Raw genomic sequence first — 21,038 nt, forward strand, 5'->3', positions numbered from 1 at the left:
CACTAGGCCAATCCGGCCTTTCCATCCGGCACCCCGGAAGGAACGGCCATTCCAGCCCCGCTGTGAAGCTTCGAGAAACCATCAGTTCAGTCTTTAACACATGGCTTTGTGCTGGATGCCAGCAGCTCACGCCTGTCATCCCAGCTCCTCCAGAGGCTGAGTCTGAAGGTCAAGGTTCGAAGCCAGCCTGGACAGCAAAGTCCCTGAGACTCTTATCTCCACTAAACTACTCTGGAAAAGCTGGAAGCGGCTCTGTGGCTCAAGTGGTAGAGCACCAGCCCTGAGGAAAAGAAACTCAGTGCCCAAGCCCTGAGTTCAAGCCCCAGGATTGGCACTCTCTATCTCTCTGATGTGTTCCCCATTTCCTGTCCTCCTTCCAGTGGGGGGTCTCACCCTGTCCATCTTGGCTGGATGCCCAGTGTCTCCTGAGCATCAGCGAATGAATGAATAAATGAACAATCGAGGAAGGAAGGCACAATGAGTGAGCAGCACCAAGATCATTTCACACAAGGTCATAGCAAGGAGCTTTGGGTGTTCAGGTTCTTTGCCAACACCAGGGCTTGAACCCAGGACCTTGAGTTTGCTTTGTTCCCTTGTGTGCTCTGAAGGAGCTCTACCATGTGAGCCACACCTCCACCCTTGCTTCTTGCTGCTTACTTCGGATATGAAGCTCAAGGACTTGGCCCAGGTCCAGGGGGCCAGACAGAGAAACAGAGTCAGAACGGCCCCCGGGCTGGCCGGGGGTCCCCCAGGCCCCGCGTGGCAGTGCGGTCAGGTGGGGGGCGGCTGGTCGCCCCCGGGCAGGCGGAGGTCGGGGTTCTTCAGGAAGAACGCCAGCTTCTGGGCCACGCCGTGGAGCTCGTGGGGGCGGGTGGACTGCAGGAGGTTGCTGTGGGGCACGAAGTAGTGCCTGAGGAGGCGCTGGCTCACGCACTTGTGCAGCTTCCGTACCAGGCGCAGGAGCGCCGGCCCCGGCTCCCGCCAGGCCCTGGGCTGCGGGTGCTTCTCACAGGTCCAGAGGAGCACGGTCTGCGGAGGGAGGAGGGAGGAGGGGGCGAGGGGAGGAGAAGGGGAGTGGAGAGGAAGGGGAGGACGGAGAGTAGGGAAGGGGGGAGGAGGAGGTGAGGGGAAAGGAAGGGGAGAAGGGGAGGAGGAAGGAGAGGAAGGGGAGGAGGGGAGCAGAAGGGGAGGAGAGGAGAAGGGGAGGAGGGGGAGGAAGGAGAGGAAGGGTATAGGGGGAGGAGGGGAAGAGGGAGAGGAGGGGTGTCACCTTGGCACCCCCCCCCCCAGCATCAGGCTGGCAGAGGCTCAGCTCCCCTCCCTCCTCCCCTCCCCGAGTCCACAGGGCCCCGCTTCCAAGGACTCTGTGAGGTGCAGCCACCTCTCCCTCCACGCCCCCCCCCCCCCAAGAGCTTTTATTTTTTTGTGCTGGTCAAGGGGCCTGAACTCTGGGCCTGGGTGCTGTCCCTCAGCTCTTCAGCTCAAGGCAAGTGCTCTACCACTTGAGCCACAGCGCCACTTCCGGTTTTCTGGTGGTTTATTGTAGATGAGGGTCTCAGGGCCTTTCCTGCCCAGGCTGGCTTTGAACCGCGATCCTCAGCTCTCAGCCTCCTGAGTAGTTGGGATGACAGGCGTGAGCCACCAGATTCCCCCCCATCCTCTTCCTTTGGGCCACTGGCTTGGGAACAGCCCCCCAACCCCCAGCGGGCCCCAGCTTTTTCCCAGTGCTGCCTGCAGCCCCTTCCCCCACCTGTTGATCTCTGGAGTTTTCTGGATGTTCTCACTCTGTGGCCATCCCCAGCGCAAGGTCCTCATTCTCACCGCCAAGCCTGCCCTCCACCCACCTCACCTCCCCTGACCTGCACTGTCCGCTTAACATGTCTGGGCCTCTCCCCACAAACCGCCCTGTGTCTGTCAACCTCCCCTCCACCCCCCCCCCCCCCACTGCTTCCCCGTGGGCCGGCCACAGCCCGTCCCGCCCCACAGCGGCCCTTCCCTAAAGATCAATCTCCTTTCCTGCCTGCCCAAGCCCCTTCCAGTCCATTCACTAGAGATCCACGGACTGTGAGCTCTGCTCCCTGCGTCCCTTTCCAGTTGCCAGCAAAGTTCTGGAATCTGCTACGTGCCACCAGCTGAGGATCGGATAGAGAAAAGCTGGCCCAGGTACACGGTGGAATACTACTCAGCAGTCAAGAAGAATGAAAGCAGGCTGGGAAGGTGGCTCAGTGGTAGAGGGCTTGCCTCGCATGCATGAGGCCCTGGGTTCGATTCCTCAGCACCACATACGCAGAAAAGGCTGGAAGAAGAATGAAAAAGCCTGCCACATGCGCAGGTACAGGTGGAACTAGAAGACTTGAGTTGAGAGAGAAGCCAGGCAAGGAGACAGTGCGGTTACTGGCTGAGATCTCAAAGCGCACATAACAGAGGCTCAATTAAACACGGCAGACTCACGACACCCCTGAAACGGTGCCCAGGGCCAGGCACAGAGCGCAGCATGGTGGTCTCTGCTGTGACCCAGGCCCTGGGCGGCCTAGTGCACCCGCAGCACGGCCCACCCCGCCTCCCCGAGGCCCGGCCTCCCCGCGCGGTCACCTCCAGGTGCTGGGCGGTGATGAGTGGCCTCGGCCCAGGACACCACACGTCCTCTGTCAGCTGCTTCAGCAGCCGCAGGCAGCGGCGACGGCAGCCCCCGTCCTCGTCCATCTGCACCAGCAGCGCCCGCTCGGCCTGCACGAAGCTCAGCTGCCAGTGGTAGCTGCCGCCGGCCACCAAGCTGAACCCAAACGACTGCGGGGACCAAGGTGACAAGACTGTGGGGTGGGGTGGGGCAGCTAGCTGGACACGGGGGCGGGGGGAGACAGAGGAGGCCGGGAACAGGGGACCATGGGCCGGGGCAGCTAGCTGGACATGGCGGGAAGGGGGGAGGGAGAGGAACAGAGGAGGCCAGGGACAGGAGACCGTGGGCCGGGGTAGCTAGCTGGACACGGGGTGGTGGCGGGGAGACAGAGGAGGCCAGGAACAGGGGACCGTGGGCTGGGGCAGCTAGTTGGGACATATGGGGGATGGAGGAGGCCTGGGGACTGGACAGCTCTCTTCTCTGGGCCTTGGCCTGTGGGGTCCCCAAGGGAAGGTTTGGGGAGGCAGGCCATCATTCGGATGACCTCTGGGCTGGTCCCCCTCTTTGAGTGACCCCTCTTCACGGTACCTTCACGCACTGCACCGTCTCCGGGGGCGGCCAGCGCCTCAGACACCGGGGCCACCGCGCCTTCCCCGGCCAGGTGCCAGGCACGTCCACGGTGGGGGCCAGCTCCACGTCCACCGGGCCCGAGCCTGTCTCCACCACCACCCAGATGGTGGTGCGGTCCTCCAGGAGGCTGGCCTGGCCTGCAGGCAGGGCATGGTGAGAGGGGCGGCCACGGGGCTGCGGGACAGCCCTGGGCTTGGGGACACCCCGCTCCCTCACCGGCCAGGCCGCAGGCGGCGATGGCGCGCTCCAGCAGCGTCCGGAACACCTGCAGGACCTTGGCGGGCACCAGGTCACCCTCGGTGCTCACGTCTGGCCCGTGCCACAGCCCCAGAGGCCTGGTGAACTGCTCCAGCTCCAGCCACTGCGCCAGGCCCTCGGGCGCCCGCAGCGGGCAGCGCAGCCGTGTGCCCTGCAGCGAGTAGTAGCGCCAGCGCTGCGCCCGCGCTTCCCGGTAGCCGGCCAGGCCTCGCATCGGCACGGTGACCAGGAGCTGGCGGGGTGCCAGGACCTGGGGCAGGAGAAGAGAGGGAGGTGGCCGCGCCTGGCCAGTGGAGGCCGTACAGGCCCGGGGGTGGCCGATCGTCCCACAGGGCGGCGGAACTGACCACACAGCTCAGCCGGGCTGAGTGGACAGAAAAGCGCCCTTTGGCTGCAGGATAATGGGGTCACTGCAGTGAATCACTCGCTGAGGTCTGGGGTTTGTGAACCCAGAGGTGAAATGAGTGGAAGGAATTTGAATCTCTGGACAAGGATGTAGGTTTGGGGGAGCCGGGGCGGGGAGCCAGGTGCTGGGGGCGCCACCTGCCATCCCAGCTACTCAGGAGGCTGAGATCTGAGGATCGCAATTCAAAGCCAGCCCGGGCAGGAAAGTCCAACAACTATGCAGCAAATAGCTGGAAGTGGCGCTATGGCTCAAGTGGTAGAGCACCGGCTTTGAGCGAAATAGCTCCAGGACAGCACCCAGGTCCTGAGTTCAAGCTCCAGGACCAGCACACAAAAAAACACGTGCAGAAAGATGACCCTGGCTTCCTTCTCTGCCTGACACCCACGAATCCCCTGCCACTCACTTCCCCATGGAGCTCCAGGCCCTGGCCTGTCCGTGACCTGCTCAGTCAGTGCAGAGCGGAGGGCATGCATGTCCCTCTGCCAGGGTTTGAACTCAGGCCGGCTTGCTTGCTTACAGGGCGCTGACGGGGCTGGCCCTCTTGCCCTTGGGCCGGGCCTCCAGTGTCCTGATAGGGGGTGCCTGCCACTCGCGGGGTCCCCCTGAGGTGTCGGGTGATAGGGGGTGCCTGCCACTCGCGGGGTCCCCCTGAGGTGTCGGGGCATGGGAGGAGGCGCGGGCTGACCTTGATGTGTCCGTGGTACGTGTCTGAGCATGGCACGGCTTGGAACCGGGCGTCCTGGTGGCTGATTTCTGTGGTCAGACAGTGGACGACCTTCTGCACCTCTTCTACCGTCTGGGAGATGAGCTGGCGCCTCAGCTCCACCTAGGGATGGGGGGCCGAGCCGTGCAGTCATTGCTGTGTGAGCCCAAGGCCTGACCGCGGGGTGCCTGACCCAGACTCAGAGCGAAATCCACCCTATCTGACTGTGGCTGGATGGTTTTTGTTCTGTGTTTTGGGCTGGTCCTGGGGCTTGAACCCAGGCTCTCAAGTTCTTGCTTGTGTTTGTTTTGCTCAAAGCTGGCCACGCCTCCACTTCTGGCTTTTTGCTGGTTAACTGGAGAATAAGAGTTTCTTCCCAGGCTGGCTTTGTCCCACCGTCCTCAGCTCTCAGCCCCCTGAGCAGCTGGGATTGCAGGCGTGCTGTATACTGATGGTTAGTGATTCAATACTGGGTCACAGGACCCCAGTAAACAAGACTGAGATCCTGCTCCTTCCCTGGGAAATGCGAGGCGTGTGTGTGTGTGTGTGTGTGTGTGTGTGTGTGTAACACCTGCTTTGATGAAGGTTAATACATTTGAACAACTGTAATGGCTAGCGGAGTGAGGGCCCCTGTGGACGTGTGTGCTGACCGCACCAGGGTCCCCAGGGCGGCCCCTGCAGCGGGAGCCTGAGGGAGAGGAAGGAAGGGCAGGCAGAATTATCTAGAAAGGAAGGAGAGCAGCTGGTCAGCGGTCAGCATGGTTCTGCGGACCCTGACACCAGGAGGTGCGAGGGGGGCCAAGCCCACGCTGGCTGCCCTTTGAGACACCTGGGAACGCCCCAACTCGGCGCGAGTCAAGTCAAGCCCAAGTCAAACATGCCCTGCTTCTTCCCAGGCGCCGGTGGCTCACGCCCGTCATCCCAGCTACTCAGGAGGCTGAGATCTGAGGACTGTGGTTCAAAGCCAGCCTGGGAAGAAAAGTCTAGGAGACTCTTAACCTCCAGTGAACCATCAGAAAGCCAGAAGTAGGGCTGTGGCTCAAGTGAGGAAAGAAGCTAAGAGTCAGCACCTGGGCCCTGAGTTCAAGCCCCAGTACCGGTGTGCATGTGTGCACGCTCACACACACACACACACACACACACACACACACACACACAGTTTGGCAAATATAATCAAACCACAAGGTTCCAGCAGACTCTTGCGAAATGCCCCGTGGACCTGGTCTAGACCGCAAGAGCTCAGAGGGCCTTCCCAGGCAGGCAGAGTCCTGCAAGGGCAGACAGCAAGCAGGACTTCCCGGCAGGCAGAGTCGTGCAAGGACCGAAGCCTGGGCCAGAAACTTTCAGGAGTGCGCCAGAGATAGGAAAGAAAAGCAGGGTGCAGGTATAGGGTGCAGGGAAGGGATGGGGTATGGGTCACAGAGGTATCCTGCTGGTTTTGGGGGGCAACTGTTGGGTTAGCTCCCCAAGGCACTGTGGCACAGTGGGAAGGCCCTATACAGGGACCCATGAGGCTGGAGGACCCACAGGGCTCAGTTCTGGAACATTCTCCAGCATCTCTCTGGCCTCTGGGTAGGAGCCGGGCTCTGAGGCAGCTCTGCAGGGGAGGGTAGGCCATTTCCTGGCTGGTTGCATTTTCCATCCTGACAGGAGCACTGAAGTCTGAGCAGGTTTAAGGCCTGGGCTTCTGACTGGGTATAACGGGAGCAGAGTGAGCTGGTGGGGAGATGTGGGATGGGGGATCGGGATGGGAGATGGGGGATAGGGTGGGGATGGGTAGGTGAGGGGATGGTGTGGGAGATGGGGAGGTGGAAGATGGGGGATGGGTTGATGAGGGGATAGGAGATGGGGGATGGAGTGATGAGGGGATGGGGGATGGGGGGTGGGGTGATGAGGGGATGGGGGCTGGGATGGGGGATGGGGGAGATGGCTGCTCTACCACAAGCAGAGCCCCTCCATGCCAGTCTCTGAGTCTCTTCATTGTCGGTCAAAGCCCGGGACCATGACAGAAGGGCTGCAGCCTCGAGAACGCCCTACCCTCCTCATGGAGTTTCTTTCCAAGAAGGAGAAGCTTAGACGTGGGTTTCAGGGCGGAGGGAGACGCAGGAGGCAGACGCAGCTCCGTCCGTGCATGGAGGACGGCCACAGCAGCCAAGCCGCCCCTCCCACCTCCGCTGAGGACACCAGCGAGCGAAGGCGCGGCGCGCTCTTCCCAGCGTCCATGCGGGGATGGACGGACAGGTGTCACTGTGACACTGGAGCGTGGGGTCGGCCGCCACAGCCACCTGCTGCCCTGAGCCAGATCATTCGGCCACGGAGCAGCCAGAGTGTGCCACCCCCAGGCACCAATAGGTGTCTATGCACACACACACACACACACACACACACACACACACACACACACACACACACACACACACACACACACTCCTGGTGACCTCCCTTGCCAACCACAGCCTCTTGTTGCCCCAGCAACCATCCAGGGCTATTCATAGCTCACGTCTGTGAACCACTTCCTGTTTTAAGTATCAATGATTGGGTTCCAGATTGATCCTTATCATCTTGGCTGGCTGTGACTCACTACCGGTGGCTGGAGGCCACGCCCAGGGCCGCGGGCTGTTTGTCCACCCCACTGACCGCTGAGAATTTCCTTCCAGAAAACAGGAAGTGAGTGAGGTCCCACCTTTGGGAATTGCCTGAACCCCATCATCCCCAGCTCTGCCCCCAGGGGCTGGCAGTGGAGAGAGGGACAGAGGTTGGAGTTCTACGGCAGATTCAGGGGTCAGCGCTCCCCCCCAATCCTCACCCCCCCCCTTGGCTAATTCTCCACGAGCCCAAAGAGTGGGTGCCCATGGGTGTCTGCCATGCTGCTGTGACAGAGCCGAGTCTTTGGGGGCTGAGCTCGTCTGCCCCCGAAGTCCTTTCCCTAGCTACAGGTGAGAAACTGAGGCTCAGAAAGTGTAGGTTACTAAGTTACCCCAGACGCAGGACCACCCTGCTGCCCAGTCACGAGAGTGAGGGCCCAGCCCCTCCCGGGCGTGGCCCCTGCCCTCCCCCCGAGTCATGAGAGCCCACACCCCCATACTCGTCCCTGCAGAGCAAGCATCCCTCCTTTCTCCTGCAGTCATGGCTCAGGCCCAGCGTCCCGGCCCGGCCCAGGGTTCAGTAGCACCATGGCGTTCTGTGTCTGCAGAGAGGCCAGTGGAGGAGATGGCCATGCCATGCGGCCCTAGCACACTCCAGCCAGGGTACCTTACTTCTAGGATCTACGAGCTAGTCCAACAGCACCTGACTCCCCTAGATAAAAGAAGGTCCTAAGCACACCTCCAACCTTCCAGCTGTTTCCATGCTCATTTTCCTTTCTCTCCCATGAACCCTGCAGAGTAGCTATACTGGGGCTTGAACTCATGGCCTCACATTCTTGGCTGGCATTTTTACTCAAGGCTGGTATTCTACTGCTTAACTCACAGCTCCACCTCTGGCTTTTTGCTTTTTTTTTTTTTTAACCTCATTAGAGATAAGAGTCTTATGGATGTTCCTGTCCTGGCTGGCTTTGAGCCACAATCCTAAGCTCTTAGCCTCCTGAGTAGCTGGGATGGCAGGCGTGATGCCAGGAGTTCTGAGGTCATCGATTCCAGTCCACCGGAAGCACCCATTTTTTCCTCTCAGTCTGTCGTGAAGCTTGAACTCAGGGCCTGGGCACTGTCCCTGAGCTCTTTTGCTCAAGCCTGGTGCTCTACCACCGTGAGCCATGGCACAACTTCTGGTTTTGTGGTGGTTCATTGGAGATGAGAGTCTGGTGGGCTTTCCTGCCCAGGCTGGCTTTGAATTGTGATCCTCAGATCTCAGCCTCCTGAGCAGCTAGGATGACAGGTGTGAGCCACCAGCTCCCAGCTCCAGTGTCTCCGCTTTTAAAAAGGTCTGTCTTAACTTCACTTGCTCCTTTTCCCCCCATGGCTCTATGAATCTCCTGGTATTCCCACCCCATTTTACAGAGAAGCAAACTGAGGCTCAGGCTGGTTTGGTGGCTTGCTGGGGACACACACACGCGATGCTACAGTAGGGATCTGTGTCCACACCTCGCACGGCCCGCCCTACCTCGCCCAGGAAACCCAGCTGCCGGCTGTCCAGCTGTCCAGGCCCCAGGCTTGCCCCGTGTGCTCCAGGTTGCAGGGGGCGTGGTCCGCCCTGTTCTAGGCAGGGAGGTCCAGAGCTGTGGCCATGGCGTGGCTTACCTTGTCCAGCAGGGCACTTTCCAGGTCTTCTCCGGGGAGAGATCTCATGGCTTCCCGGTAGATCTGGAGCCTGGCAGCCACTTCTCGGAGGACTGCGCCGTGGGACCTCTCAGCCCTGCTCCAGCCGTGCTGCCCGCGTGGAGCCACTCTAGCTGTTAAGTTGTGAAGAATTCACACAACAATTCAAAGGGACAGCTGGCCAAAGGGCTCATCTGCCCTAGCACTAGCGGATCTTGTTCTCTCGTGGGCTGGGGGTAGGGGTGGGGGGGTGCTCCAAGTCCCAGTCCCCATCTAGATCCTCTCCAGTTCCATTGGACAGCAGGCCCCTCCTCTCCTTCCCTCTCCCCTCCCTCCTGGGCCTGTTCACCGTAAACAGCCCTCACCCCAAGACTTTACCATAAACAAATAGGAAATGGCTAAGTGGGCAGCAGCCACGGGCAGCAGCCGGTGCCCAATCAGCCCGGGGCTTGAGAGTTGGCATTAGCAAAAGCACACACCCAGGTACACACACAGTACACCTGTGCACAGAGACAGACAGACAGAAAGAGGCTGAGATGGGGGAAAGACAGAGATAGACAAAGACAGAGAGAGAGACAGAGAGAAGTGTGCCCACGTGTACACACACACACACACACACACACACACACACACACACCGAGGAATGGCTGGGCAGGGACCCGCCCGCTCACCTTCTGCCCTGTAGATGTAAATTCCCTCTTCCCATTGAAAGCTGGCATTCAAAACCCAGAGCTGCCAACACACTCTGAGTGTGGAGGAGACGCTCGGCCAGGTTTTGCTGGTAACTCTCCCTCACGTCAGCCAACAATTCAGGCAGTACTGCCCCATGTCGGCCGGCTCCCCTGGGTGGCTACTACAGGAATGCCCAGCAGGGCCAGAGCCCAGCCACCCCATGCAGCTCCACCCAGCACCACCCCCCCCCCAAGCTTGGGATTTGCATATGGTCCCAGACAGCACCCAGAGGAAGCCCGGGAGCCACTGACGGCCAGCGGTGCTCCACCCACCATAGCCCAGACACCAGTCCTGTCCAGGATCCCAGCACCTGCAGAATGGCCCCGGCTTTCCCAGTGCCCCCCTCTTCTGGCTTACAGGAGCAAATCATTCTATCTCTTTATTCAGACATTTTACCTTATCTTTAAGTAGTTGCCCAGGAAGATTTCCATTTAGAGGGTCAGTTCCTGGGTACCACACCCCGGGCCCAAGCCACGCCTCTCCGCCCTGCCAGTGGCCCGGTTGTTTTCACTTACTGAAATGAGAACTTGCCTGCCCTTGCTCCCTCTCCCCCCCCTCCCTGCACTTCCCTCCAACACAGGCTTGGGCTTGTGCACAGCTCTGTGCGTGTGTTTTCACGCACATTCCTAGTGTAGGCCTCGCTTCCCCAGTGAGAGGAAATGGTGCTGTTTCTCTGGCCTGATTTCCGTTACTTAGCATCATTCTGTGTGCGGTGTCTTTACCACATCTCTGCTTTGCATCGGCGCACCCCCTGCTTTTTATATCAAATGCTCCAGAACAGGAAGATTCCAGAATCTTCTTCCCTTGGCTTCTCTTACGTCAGTCTTCCCGCTGACGCGCCATCTTGGTTTTTTGCAGGTTGGCGCAGGAGTGGCGGGTCTGGAGGAGCTCCGCTGACCTCTCTGCTTGACTTTTCCCGTGTCCGTGGGTCTCTGCTTCCAAACCACGGAGGCAGGGCCCAGGCTGGGCATGCTGTTTTCTGGGTCACTATAAAGACCACGGCCACGTGGGGCCTTCCATTGGGTGTGCTGTTTCCCACGCCGGTGCTGCGCGAGCATTCCCAAGGGAGAAGAACGCAGCCAGTGTCCCCCCCACACACACCCCCTTCCTGTGCAGCCCACAGTGAGGAGCGGGAATGGGCAGACCACTGTGCCAGCCTCCGTGCCTAGGCTGGTGCCGGTGGCTCACACCTGTCACCCCAGCCCCTGAAAAGGCTGAGATCCGAGGATCACATGTTAAGGCCAGCCTGGGCACAAAAGGCCTGGAGACTTTATCTCCAAAAGTACCAGCAAAAAGCAGGGCTGGGGCTGGGAAGGTGGCTCAGTGGTAGAGCGCTTGCCTTGAGCTGAAGAGCTGAGGGACAGCGCCCAGGCCCAGAATTCAGGCCCCATGACCGGACCCCAAAAAACCAAACAAACAAAAAGCAGGGCTGGAAGCCTGGCTCGAGGGGTAGAGTGCCAGCTGAGCAAGTTCCAGATGCTGGGTTCAAACCCTAATATTGCCCCAAAGAAAAACAAATAAGGGCTGGGAAGGTGGCTCAGTGGTGGAGTGCTTGTCTTGCAATCATGAGGCCCTGGGTTCAATTCCTCAGCACCACATAAGCAAAAAGAAAAAAGCCAGAAGTGGCGCTGTGGCTCAAATGGTAGAGCGCTGGCATTGAGCTGAAGAGCTGAGGGACAGTGCCCAGGCCCAGAGTTCAGGCCCCACAACTGGACCCCCCCCCCCAAAAAAAAAAGAAAAGAAAAAAGAAAAACAAATAAAAAGGCTGGGAAGGTGGCTCAGTGGTAGAGCGCTTGTCTTGCAAGCATGAGGCCCTGGGTTCAATTCCTCAGCACCACATAAGCAAAAAGAATAAAGCCAGAAGTGGCACTGTGGCTCAAGTGGTAGAGTGCTGGCATTGAGCTGAAGAGCTGAGGGACAGTGCCCAGGCCCAGAGTTCAGGCCCCACGACTGGACCCAAAAAAAAAAAAAGAAAGAAAAGAGAAAAGAAAAACAAATAAAAAGGCTGGGAAGGTGGCTCAGTGGTAGAGTGCTTGCCTTGCATGCATGAGGACCTGGGTTCAATTCCTCAGCACCACATAAGCATAAAAAGCCAGAAGTGGCGCTGTGGCTCAAGTGGTAGAGCGCTAGCCTTGAGCTGAAGAGCTGAGGGACAGCCCCCAGACCCAGAGTTCAGGCTCCACGACCGGACGCCCCCACCCCCCAAAAAAGAAAAACAAATAAAAATCGTGTGGTGATTTGGGCAGAGGAAGGGAGGGGCAGAGCTCTGCCTCTGCCTGCCACACGTCCCCCCCCCCCCCCCCCCCCCCCCCCCCGCTGCAGCCCGCCAGGAGCCACCCAGTACTTTCGAACAAGGGCCAGCAACCAGTAAAACCTCCCTCCTGACATTACCCAACGCCACTGCACTGCCAAAGCACATAGTGCAAGGTATTCTCATCTCTCTCTCCAGTAAAAGAAAAACGTCCCTCCTCTCTTCCCCTCCTCTCCTCTCTTCCCCTCCTCCCCTCCGCCCGCACCACCGTGGCCACCTCTATTCTCTTGTTCCAGTGCTGGGGCTTGATCTCAGTAATGTGTATTCTCCCTGAGCTTTTCTGCTCAAGGCTGGTGCTCTACCACTTGAACCACAGCGCCACTTTGGGCTCTTTTTGGAGGCCAGTTAGAAATAAGTCTCACAGATGTTCCTGCTGGAGCTGGCTTAGAACTGTGATCCTCAGATCTCAGCCTCCATAGTGGCTGGGATGACAGGTGTATGCCACAGGCACCTGGCCAACCTACTTCAGATGACACTGTTTCGGGAAACAGATTTGGCTTTAATCATTGTTTTACCGCAAGGCTAGCAGGTGACTATGAAACTGCTCACCCCGGTTTCAGAGCTGTGTAGGGCAGGAGGTTACAGGAAGCAGCCGATGGGGGGGGGGGCATGGGGACCTCCCGCCAGGGCGTGCGCTCAGGACCATGACAAGACAAACAATGCCAGGCGGAACAAGAGAGAAATTCCCGTAATAGACGCATGCAAATACAGCCAGAGGGGCTCTGGCAGAGTTTGCCCGCCCAAGGGACTGAAGGAGAGCCGGACACGGGCTGTGTGGGGGTCCCAACTACTCCCAGAAGTGTGTGCTGGGGGAGATGGGGAGGAGGCCCTGAGGAGGGCCTGACTGCCAAGGGGGGAAGGTGGGGTGCCCCAGACAGACGTAACTGGGGCCGTGTCTAGCTCAGCATAAGCGGTCAGACATGCAATCGGCTGACGAGTCGCAGCACGCCGCTGACGCGGCCGCAGAGTCGCTGTCTCTGCACTGCAGCCTGGCGGCTGAGTGCTAGCTGAGCACCGCAGGTACAGAGATGCCCGGCTGTGGTATTCATAATAGTGCCGTTGGTAGTGGGGATAACGGGGCTGTCTATCAATAGAGGAATAACTTAATAATAACATGTGATTATTTGTGTCACGCAGTTCTTTCGAAGAAAGATTTGGGCCTAGAGCCGGTGGCTCACACCTGTCATCCCAGCTACTCAGGAGGCTGGGAGCTGATGAGCCAGGTTCAAAGCCAGCCTGGGCAGGAACATCTAGGAGATGTTTTTGCTAGTCAGCAAAAAGCTGGAAGTCGAGGTGTGGCTAAGGGGTAGAGCACCAGCCTTGGAAGAAAAACCAAGGAGAGTGGGAGTCCCTGAGAGCAAGCCCCCAGTGCTGGCCAAAAGAACTCCATAGATAGCTGTATCCACATCTAGAGATCTGTGATATACAAAAATGCCATGGAGGGCAGCATTTATGTATGCATTTATTACATACAAATACTTTATCTATGTATTTCTGACCATATATTCACATATCAAACATGTTTTTATGCAGTATTGGAGATCAAACCCAGAAAGTTACACACACGCAGCTGCTCTACCATGGAACTAACCCACAGCCCACCACAGAGTTTATGTATTGATGAATTATACACAAAGCATGCTTACATGTAATTTACTATATATACTTATATACATACTTATGTATGTATAATATATCTACTGATAGATCTACCACGTGTTATATATAATGTGGGGGAAGTATAAGAATTTGCACACAAGGGGCTGGGAAGGTGGCTCAGTGGTAGAGTGCTTGCCTTGCATGCATGAGGTTCTGGGTTCAATTCCTCAGCACCACATAAACAGAAAAAAAGCCGGAAGTGGCGCTGTGGCTCAAGTGGTACAGCGCTAGCCTTGAGCTGAAGAGCTGAAGGATAGCGCCCAGGCCCAGAGTTCAGGCCCCATGACTGGACCCCCTCTCCCCCCCAAAAAAGAATTTGTACACTCGGCTACAAACTATCAAAAATAAGAGTATGTAGATGGACCATATGCTGAGAGCTATTCACCATAAAAAAAAATCCAGCCTATATCCAGGATGGCTGTCTGAAGGCCCATTGCAGCTGACGTTAAGATGTCTTCCAGTGTTGGGAGCATTTCCTATTCTATATCCTTTGGGAAAACCTCTCTTGCCTGAACTTTCCATTTCCCTGAGGGCTTTGACGCCCACAGCGCCCTCTGCCGGATGAACGTGGCTTTGGCCCTGGTCAGCCTCAGCTTTGTGTTTAGATCACGCAGGGCCTGATTATTCTGAGATCATCAGAATTTGGCCTCACGATGGTCTGTCCATCCTGTCACACTGTCCTTGGCTTTATTTTTTTTCCTTTTTTTTTTGGCTGATCCTGGGGCTTGAACTCAGGGCCTGGGCACTGTCCCTAAGCTCTTGCTTAAGGCTAACTACTACTTGAGCCACAGCACACTTCCAGTTTTTCCTGTGATTAATTGGAGATACAAATCTCATCGGAGTTTCTTGCCCAGGCTGGCTTTGAACTGGGATCCTCAGATCTCAGCCTCCTAAGTAGCTAGGATTACAGGTGTGAGTCACTGGCACCCGGCTTGCCCTCAGCTCTGAGAACAGGGTTCACAGGTTGGGAAGTTGTGTGTAGCTCTCTGGCCAACAGTCAAGCAGAGGTCAGTGAGTTCTGGAGGAAGACCAGGACACGGGCATGTCCTCTGTTCATTCTAACTGCTTGGGAGGCTGAAGGTCAGCCTGTGCCGAAAAGCTCTTATGACCTTATCTCAACCCACAGCAGGGTGCATTGGTACATGGCTGCCATTCAAAGCCACATGGGAGCTGAGATCGGGGGGATCACAGTTCCAGGGCAGGCAGAAAAGATCTCACAAGACTCCATCCCCATGGAGGGAAGCCAGCTGTGGGATCACACATCTATAATCTAGAAATTATGGTGAGTCTGAAGCTGGCAGCTCAGGAACATGCTGGGAAGCAAGGCCCTACCCCCCAAATAACCAGAGGAGCACAGGGCTGGGGATGAGACCCCAGTGGTATCCCCCCAGCCTCCCAAGTGTGGGGCCCCTGAGTTCAAACCATCTACCCCCAAAAAAGGGAGGAATAAGGCATGCTGGTGCTCATATGCTGGTATGCCTGTAATCCCAGACCAAGGGAGGAGAGTCGGAAATTCAAGGCTAGCTTGGGGTTGCATAGTGAGAAAAGCAAGAAGGAAGGCAATGAGGAAGAGGAGGAGGCAGAGGAAGTTGAAGAAGAGGGGGAAGAGGAAGAAGAGGTGGAGGAGGAGGAAGAGCAGTTAGAACAGGAGGAGGAGGGCCAGGCTGGCGTGTGTGAAGGAATAGGATAAAAAGTGCGTCCACCAACAAAAAAGGTCTTGGAGAAACCAGCCCTGCAGCTCAGGCCAGCCCTGCAGCCCGCAACCTTGCACCTGCAGCCCGTGACCTTGGCCTCGGTGTGTCACCAGGCTGCAATGTTTCCTGCAGTCCTGGCAGGCGAGCTGGCCTGGGCTCCCAGGGTGACCAAGCCATCTTAGAGGGTCCGGATCCCGGGCTTGAGGACCAGCAGCTTCTGTTTCGGCGTGGCTCCATCCAGCCACAACCCTACCATCCATCAGTCAATCAACCGTCCGGGAGAGGGCAGCCACCTCCTCGAGACATGTTTCTGCCATTCTCCCATCCCTTGGGCTTGAGGACAACTCTGTGAGTGTGTGTGTGTGTGTGTGTGTGTGTGTGTGTGTGTGTGTGTGTGTGATGGGTCTTGAACTCTGGGTCTGGGTGCTGTCTCTCAGCTCTTCAGCTCAAGGCGAGTGCTCTACCACTTGAGTCACAGCATCACTTCTGGTTTTCTGGTGGTTTATTGGAGATAAGAGTCTCATGGACTTTCCCACCCAGGCTGGCTTTGAACTGCTATCTTCAGATCTCAGCCTCCTGAGTAGCTAGGATGACAGGTGTGAGCCGCTGGTGGCCAGCTTTGAGTTCAGCTGGCCCAGGGTTTTGGCCCTGTGATCACAGAGCTGTCTCAGCACGGTCACCTGTTGCTCTCCACGACTGCCCTTCCTCAGGCCTGGCGGGTTCTGTCTGTGGTTCAGATATGGGGTGAGTGGCTGGCCAGGGGTCTTCTGGAGGAGGTGGGGTGGGGTCTGTAAGAGGAGGGTCCTACTGGGAGGTGCAAGAACCTGGGAGAACTGTTCTTGGAGTCATCCTGCGGCTTCCTGAGTTAGCCCTGAGGAGTGAGCTGGGCTCTAGCCCACATTGGCTTCCTGTCTTGCCTCTGTCTGTCTCAGTTGCTCTCTGAGGCGATCAGCTGAAGACCAGGCCCCTGGTGGTGGTGGGGAGGGGAGACCTACACCATAGACTTGGAGAACAACAAGCTAAAGAACCTCTGTCCTCTACAAGTCCTCCAGCCTCAGGCGTTTTGGTGGGGAAGGAAAAGGGCCCGTAGACAACAACATTGACATTAAGAATCTGAGGTGAAAACTTCCTTCTCCTTTTCCTCCTCAGGCCCCAGGGAAAACTAGAGAGTAGATAAAGACACTAATGAGAGTAAGGGAGGCTGCTTCCCCAGGGAGATAAAAATCTCCCCTAGAGACTGTCTGCTGGGAGCCTCAGACTCCACACCTCAGTCAGCCAAGGAGTTTCCAGGTACTAATGGCCTGGGGGTGCTAATCACCGCTAACTCCCACTGGCTAACTCCCCAGGAAAGTTTTTCCTCCACTCCCCAGGCAGTGGAGGCTGCAGCTCTCAACTCCACCCTCCCAGCACTAATGTAAATCTTGGCTGAAACTTCAAACACAAACATACTAAAGCTGGTGCTGGTGGCTAAGCCTGAAATCCCAGCTACTCAGGAGGTTGAGATCTGAGGATCACGGTTCAAAGCCAGCCTCAGCAATAAAGTCTCTGGGAGTCTTATCTCCAGTTAACGGAGGAAAAAGTCAGAAGTGGAGCTGTGGCTTACGTGGTAGAGTGCCAGCCTTGAGCAATAAAAGCTAAGGAGAATACCCAGGCCCCAAGTTCGGGCCCAACTACTGCCACACGGGAGCACAGGATTGCGTGTTACACTGTTACATGCACGTGCACACATGCACACAATCAAAACTGGGAAAATAAAACCTGGCCTTTTGGCAGGTTCTCACTCCCCACTCAGTAAAAGTGATGGAGAGCAGAGGCCTGATAAACCTCTCTCCCTCTCCACGTTTCCTACAGAGCGGGGCCTGAGTGGGGAAGCCACATTTACCTATACTCACATCCACACTTCGCAAAAGACTTCCTCAACTTACTATAAAAACACTAAGCTTTCTCTCCATATCAAGTCTATGCCTTGGCCCTCCCCCTCCATGGGTCTCAGATGGTGAAGTTCAGAGGCCCTCTGCAAACAACGCCCCTGAGCAAAGTCCCCGTTCCCAACCGCGGGGGGCTGGGCCAGCACAGCCTCCTCCCTGGGTGTTCTCCTCCCTGCGTGGCCTCAGAGCGCCACCCCGGCCTTCCTGGTGAATTCCTGTCCCCTCCTCCCTCTGGGTTGACAACCTCTGGCCCTGGTCTCTAAGACCCACCCTCCAACGTGCGGCATCATCCCTGACCAATCCCTGAAGGAGACACAAATGGCCCGAGACCACAGGCCTCGCGGAAGGCGCGGCACACAGCCACACAAAGACCCCACATTGGCAATAGGGGCAACCATACCTGCAGCCCTGCATGCCCAAGCTACGTGACTTCTAGAAGCTGCCACACCTGCAGCCCTGGGTGCCTGAGCTACGTGACTTCTAGAAGCTTCTACAACCAGAATATCTACTCTAACCATTCCAGGCTCACAGAGGTGATGCAGTGAGAGAAAAACCAAGGCAAGGCTGCCATCGCCAAGGCATTGCAGGAGCCCTTCCCTCCCCCCATCCCCCCAGGCGCACGGGTCTCTCAGACATCATGGGACCGCGCCCTGGGAGGACCCACCTCACCAGGTATGACAGGTGCAGGACAGGTGCAGAGTGCAGGCACCTGTGACTCCTCCCAGTGACCCCTCCCGAGCTCCCCATAAGCAGAGCTAGCATTCAGCAGGAGAGCCACAGGCAAACAGTGAAAGGGCGTGAGCCTAGACCCTTAACTGCAGTGTGATAATAAGCATGGCTGACACATATTGCGTCTGGAATACAACGCTTGTGAGTCGTACAGGCCAGTGGAGGAAGCAGGAAGAGAGGTGTAGAAAGAGAGGGCCATCCGGGGAGAGGACATAGTTCACAAGGACTCAGCCAGCAACACCAGGGGCCAGGGACCAAAACAACCCACAGAAGTCCCCGATCCTTAAATGTCATGAGAAAATGAAATAATGAAAAAAAAAAACAAAACAAAACAGAATCTACTCTGTGTGTGTGTGTGTGTGTGTGTGTGTGTGTGTGTGTGTGTGTGCCGGTACTGGGTCTTGAACTCGGGACCTTGTGTTCTGGCTAGGCTTTCTCACTCAAGGCTGACACTCTACCACTTGAGACACAGCTCCATGTGCAGCTTTTTGGTGCTTCATTAGAGACAAGAGTCGCATGGATTTGTCTGCTCACGTTGGCTTTGAACCCCCATCCTTAGATCTCAGCCTCCTGAGTAGCTAGGATTGGGATCCCAGGCATGAGCTACAAAGTGCCTGGTATCAGAATCAATTTTCTGTTTCTTTCAGAAATCAGGAAAGAGGTAACGCTTCCTGGGGGGCGCTTCCTGGAGAAACACAGGAGCGTGGCTCTGGCTCTGTGATGTCTGAAATGATCTGAGAAAAGCCGCACCCAGGCCCTGGCTGGAGGAAGAGACTGGGCTGCAGCCCCCACAGCCTCCAGGTGGGAGGGGCAGTCACTGGCCAGGCCGGGTGGGTCTGCACCTGACTCATTCCTGCCTGATAAAAAACAGCTTTGCCCCCAGGGGAAGTTTTCTAAGCAATTACCATCATTTGTTTGAATTGGGGCTGCAAGAACAACTGAACAATGGGGGAAATAAACATTAACCAGAAAGCTTTCTGGGAAAGGGAAGGGAATGAGAGGGCCCCAGGGCCTTTGAAAAAAACTCCCCTCAAGGGCTGGGAAGGTGGCTCAGTGGTAGAGCACTTATCTATCTTGCATGCATGAGGCCCTGGGTCAATTCCTCTGCACTGCATAAGTGGCACTGTGGCTCAAGTGGTAGAGCGCTAGCCTTGAGCTGAAGAGCTGAGGGACAGCGCCCAGGCCCAGAGTTCAGGCCCCACAACTGGACCCCCCCCCCAAAAAAAAATACACACTCAAGACACGTAAAAATAAACCCCAATGGTTCAGGCCTATAATCCTCACTACTCTAGAGGCTGAGATCCAGAGGATCAAGGTTCAAAGCCAGCCATGCCAGACAGGAGATGTGGCTCAAGTGGTAGAGCACCAGCTGAGCAGAGGTAGAACACGAGACACCGAGTTCATCATTGGTATCACACACACACACACACACACAAGCTCTTTAAAATAACAGTAAACCATGGCTTAGTTGTAGAGTATTTGCCTAGCATGCATGAAGCCCTGGGTTCAATTCCTCAGTACCACATACACAGAAAAAACTGGAAGTGGCACAACAGGCAGGTGGACTTTACATACGCATGCGTGCTTACTTTAGATGTGAAAAACAATCACGGCACCGTACTACATGAAGAAAATAAGGAAGCCAAAGAAACCGTAGAACATATGGAAACACATAATACCTTTTTATGATTAAAAAGAGCATAAGCAACCCCCTCAGGGCAGGGCTCCATCCTGTAAGCCTAGACACCTGGCAGGTAGAGATAAGGGCACTATGGTTGGAGATTGGCCCAGGCAAAAAATTCAAGACTCCATCTCAATAGTGGCTGGGAATGGTAGTGTCTCCCTGGCATCTCAGCTATAGTGGAAAACGAAATAGGAAGATCTTGTACAGGCCAGCATTGGAAGAAAGCAGGGCCTGTGTCCCCAAAATAGTCCCCGTGGAACTTTCTGGGAGTAGCGCAAGGGGTGGAGCGAAGGCCTAGCAAGCTCTAGGCCCTGAGTTCAAACCCTGGTACCTACAAAAAAGACCTTCGCTGACACACATTGGGTAATGAGGGACGGGGAGCCTCCTCTCCCATCTCAGGGGCAGAACAGGACACGGGTGTTTCTGGGCATTTCTGTAGATGCTAGCCAGAGAGACTGAGTTAGAGCAAAACCACGCACAGCACCTGGGCTGGAGAAAAAGAAGTCACACTCATCTTGGTTTGGAGCTAGCAAATAGGCTCAGCAAGGTTGGTAGATACAAGATTAAAAAAAAAAAAATCAACGTATAAAGCCGAGTGCCGACTAGGTGCTGGTGGCTCACGTCTGTCATCCTAGCTACTCAGGAGGCTGAGATCTGAGGATCACAGTTCAAAGCTGCCTGGGCAGAAAGAACTTACATCTCCAATTAATCAGCCAAGAGCCAGAAGTGGAGTGAGCTGTGGTACACTGCTAGCCTTGAGCAAAAATAAAACAAAACAAAACAAAGTGGGGTGTGTGTGAGGGAGAATGAGAGAACAGTACACTAATCACAAAACACGACACTCCAGGTGAACGGAGCTGTAGCCGCCGGGCAGCGTGGACAGCAGGACAGGACACGGGACACCAATGAACCAGGGCTGGCGGAAGCAATTCTGTCCCTAGAGCAGGAGGCGGGAGCAGCGGCCTCCAGCGTGGTGGAAGGGACTGGCAGGCCGGCCGGCGGTGGGCAGCTCATTCCGGCCCGGTGCACTCACAGCCTGGGCCGCAGCCCATGTGCAGCCACAGCGTCGCGCCACGCAGCCTGCCCCCCCCCCCCAGCTCCCAAGTGTAACACACGCACGCACACACACGCAGACACATACACTTACTGCAACAAGGGCAGAGGATCGGCTGTCCCAGGAGCACAAGAAGTGGGTTTTTTTTTTTGCTTTTTGTTGTTGTTGTTGTTTTTAAGTAAAAGCCTCTGCCCTCCCCCCCAGGCCCCAGTCTCCTCCCTCACCCAGATTCCTCCAGCTGTGGGCGGGAGCTGGCCCCTGGGGGAGGGCTGCTTACATTCCTGCACAACCCTGAGATCTGCCCGGACGAAGTGCAGAGACAAAGGAGCCCAGAAAAGCCCCCCGCCCTGGGCTGCATGAAGTGGACCGAAGGCAGCATT

General features: G+C 56.6%; 1 protein-coding gene across 4 annotated transcripts; it reads right to left on the bottom strand.

Moving 5' to 3' along the window:
• Window positions 1-484: 484 nt before the first annotated feature.
• Mab21l3 (mab-21 like 3) lies at window positions 485-20,820 on the bottom strand. Of its 4 annotated transcripts, none has more exons than XM_042692312.1 (7): window positions 20,752-20,820; window positions 8,850-9,001; window positions 4,597-4,737; window positions 3,464-3,755; window positions 3,206-3,384; window positions 2,593-2,787; window positions 485-1,029 (listed from the first exon to the last, which is right to left on the bottom strand). In XM_042692312.1, exons 2-7 carry the CDS (start codon window positions 8,895-8,897, stop codon window positions 772-774), a joined length of 1,113 nt encoding a protein of 370 aa, XP_042548246.1. In that variant the 5' UTR covers window positions 8,898-9,001; window positions 20,752-20,820; the 3' UTR covers window positions 485-771. The 4 variants fall into 4 exon arrangements, with proteins under 4 accessions (XP_042548246.1, XP_042548247.1, XP_042548244.1 ...); XM_042692313.1 differs by having other exon boundaries at window positions 8,850-8,997; window positions 20,752-20,802; XM_042692310.1 differs by lacking the exon at window positions 20,752-20,820 and adding an exon at window positions 9,539-9,697 and having other exon boundaries at window positions 8,850-8,997.
• Window positions 20,821-21,038: the final 218 nt, after the last annotated feature.

This window comes from Dipodomys spectabilis, unplaced genomic scaffold, assembly GCF_019054845.1.
Source record: "Dipodomys spectabilis isolate Male_0828 unplaced genomic scaffold, ASM1905484v1 ptg000148l, whole genome shotgun sequence".
Lineage (NCBI taxonomy): Eukaryota > Metazoa > Chordata > Mammalia > Rodentia > Heteromyidae > Dipodomys > Dipodomys spectabilis.